Source organism: Cupressus sempervirens, chromosome 4 (genome assembly GCF_028749045.1).
Source record: "Cupressus sempervirens isolate cs-2001-9-10 chromosome 4, ASM2874904v1, whole genome shotgun sequence".
Lineage (NCBI taxonomy): Eukaryota > Viridiplantae > Streptophyta > Pinopsida > Cupressales > Cupressaceae > Cupressus > Cupressus sempervirens.
In genome coordinates this window covers 870,722,757-870,726,025 of record NC_143121.1, presented here as the reverse complement: position 1 = coordinate 870,726,025, position 3,269 = coordinate 870,722,757, and the positions used below count along the sequence as shown (strand labels likewise).

At 38.3% G+C, this 3,269-nt stretch overlaps 1 protein-coding gene across 1 annotated transcript; it reads right to left on the bottom strand.

Annotated features, from left to right (window-relative positions):
- Positions 1 to 641: 641 nt before the first annotated feature.
- LOC149564178 (uncharacterized) lies at positions 642 to 1,475 on the bottom strand. Its single transcript, XM_089828304.1, has one exon. It carries the CDS (start codon positions 1,473 to 1,475, stop codon positions 642 to 644), a length of 834 nt encoding a protein of 277 aa, XP_089684430.1.
- Positions 1,476 to 3,269: the final 1,794 nt, after the last annotated feature.

Below are 3,269 nucleotides of genomic sequence, written 5' to 3'. Positions count from 1 at the left end.
GCTATAAAATATTATTAAAACTAAATATTAATACTAAAGCTATAATAAAGATATATATATATATATACTATTATAGCATAGTATTACTATATATATAGCATAGTAATACTATATTAATAGATAGCAAAGTATATATATATATATAAACAAAGGGGGCACGAAGCAACAAAAATGACACCAGTCAAAATGAACCACAGAAAGGAGAATAATAATAGAAACTAACAAGGAATAAAAAGTGAAGAAAAAAGCAAGAAGGCAAAATGAGCCTAGAAATAATATATATACTATTATAATGTAGTATATATATATGTGTGTGTGTATGTGCAAAGAAGAAAAGAAACAAGGAGCACGACGCAATGAGAAAGAAAAAGGACACCTCACCAAAAGAACAACGCAAAAAATAAAAATAAAAATAAAAATTAGCGAGGAGGAAAAAGACGAGAAAAAGCGAACAAAGGAAGAAGAAAAGAGGAACCAAGACTAGAAAGGACAAGAAGGGGGAGGCTGAGGCGGAGAACAAAAGGGGAGGGGGGGGGGGGGGGGCGGTTAGGGCCACGACACAAAGGAAAGGATACACAAGAGGTAGAGGAGTGAGCAAGACTAGGGAAGAAGAGAGGAGAAAGGATAGGGAGGGGGAACGCTCAAGGACAGTGATGACTATCCAGCGAACTTAATAATGGTTGCCAAGACTGGCTCAAGGACCATCCATCCTGTCGATTGAGATTAAGGGGATGGTGGTTAATTTCAATGGCTTCCATTAACTTCCTCTTGAAGTAGTTATCTTCCTTGACAAGGATTTGGGTGCTCTCGAGACAAATGTGGTGTTTGGTTGCAGATGAGTGCTCTACTAGAGCAGATTTTTGGACTCTTTCATGTTTGATGTCTGCACCATGCTCCCTAATTCTAGTCTGGAATGAGAGACCTGTTTCTCCTATGTAGGCTACACCACAAGAGCAAACAATCTTGTAGACTCCTGAGTTTAGAAGAGCATCCTTGGAGTCCTTAAGAGGGGGAATATAGTTACGGATCTTGGACAGGGGTTTGAAGGTAACCCTGAGGCCCTTTTTGGACAAGATTTTGGCAATCTTTTGGGATGTACCATCAACGAAAGGAAGGGCCACACTCAAGGGAGGAGGAGACAAAAGAGGATTGAGGTTGGCACTGGCGAGAAGGAAATATTTGGCTTGGTTAAGTGCCTTAGATATTTTCTTATGAGAGTAACCATTAAGCTTGAAGACTTGGCAAAGATGGGTCAGCTCCTGGTTCAAGTTGTCATCATCACAAATTCTAAGGGCTCTAAGAGCAAGGGTCTTGAGGATGCCAACCTTTTGGCTGGGGTGATGGTGAGATGAAGAGTGGAGGTATAAATTAGTGTGCGTGGCCTTGCGATACACACAATGACCAAGGGTTCCATCTGCCTTCTTGATGAGAAGAACATCGAGGAAAGGTAACTGGTTGTTTGACTCAAGTTCCATCATGAAGGAGATGTTGGTGGATAAGTTTTTGATGTGCCGGTGGAACTCCACTAGCTTGTCCTAACCATGTGGCCAACACACATTTGTGTCGTCCACATATCGCTTCCACCATTTGGGTTTAAGGGGGTAAGAGTGGAGGGCCACTTCTTCAAAATGCTCCATATAAAGGTTGGCAATGATCGGGGACAGGGGAGAGCCCATAGCCACCCCGTCAACTTGCTCATAGAAGATGCCTTGGAAGGAAAAGAAAGTGGACCTCAAACATAAATCCACTAAGGAAGTGATTTCCTCACCCATCTTCTCCTTGATGATGTCGATAGAGTCCGGAATGGGCACCTTGGTGAAGAGAGAAACCACATAAAAAATCACCAAGATGTAATTTTTCTCCATCCTGACATCCTTCAAAAATTGGATGAAGTGGCTAGAATCCTTGACAAAGGTGTCAGAATTTCCCATCAATGGGGAGATAAGCTTGGCAAGATGAGATGCCAACCCATAGGTAGGTGACCCAATGGTGTCAACAATGGGTCGAAGCGGGATGCCATCTTTATGAATTTTTGGTACCCCATAGATGTGAGGAGTTACCTCTTTAGATGAGTTATAGATTAGAGATTAGCCACTGGTTCATCCTAATAGGTGTATCAGTTAAATCCTTTCACAAGGTAGACTTAACAGTCTTTTGCAAATCTCTTTACTGAGTGCATAGTTCATTGTATGTTTTGTAAATTCTTTAACAAGGTGGACCTAGCAGTCCTTATTGCTCCTAACAAGGTAGATCATCACAAGTGATCAATTCTAAGCCTTAACTAACCAACTTTGTACTGCAGTACTAAATATTGTGGGTAGCATCCCCACCCTAGTTTTACTTTCTATTTAAAATTTTTCTAGGTCACCATATCTTGTGTCAAACTGTTATGATTGTTTAAATGCTTTTAGTTTTTAATGCATGCAATTAGATCAGAATATATATGAAGGATTGATTGGTAAAATAAGATTAAGTTTTATTGGTTCTTTACTCACCCCTCCCCTCTCAGTAACCTATCATATCCTATATTTCCAACATATAGATCTAATTTTCTTAGACAAATTAGCAAATTCAATCCAATTAGATCACATTTTGAATCTTAAGGTTAATGAACATTTTGTAAAAGAGGACTTGATTTCATACTTCATTAATGATATTTGGATTTAGTATGGGTATCCGTTAATCTTGTTTGGGTTTTGTCAATCTAACCTGAATTACATTGAGAGTTATATTTGGAAACCCTTATTTCTCTTGTATTGAATGGCTTAGTATGAAAATTTTTGACTTGTCTTATCTACTTTTGATTGTTAAACTCATTGATGTCATTTCCCCCTAAACTCCTTTATTTGGAGAGTGTAAGATGTTTTCTATGCCCCTTATATTCTTTATTATATCCATGTTTCCTAACTTAGTATATAGTGGAAATAAATTCCTAGAAACGTGTACTCATCCACAATCTCTTGGAAAAAGAACTCTAGATTTTTCAAATGATCTCTCAAACCTTTGGTAGATTTAGAAATAAAAATAATTTCATCAACATACAAAAGTGATCTTGCCACATAACCTTCCAAATGTATGCCTTCTACATTGGCTTTTTTTAACTACTCCAATTTATTGATGTAAAGACCCAAAAAATTAGGGGATACGAGGTGTTTAGGGTAAAAGGGAGACAATTTAATAGGATTGTAGACCTCCACATTTTTGGGCCACTAAGCCATTCAAATATGTATGTGATGGAAAGAGGGAAATCTCCAAATATGATTCCTCTT

What these genes read in the sequence shown, in the direction of transcription:
- LOC149564178 (XM_089828304.1), bottom strand. Translation starts at nt 1,475, where the DNA reads ATGGAACTTGAGTCAAACAACCAGTTACCTTTCCTCGATGTTCTTCTC.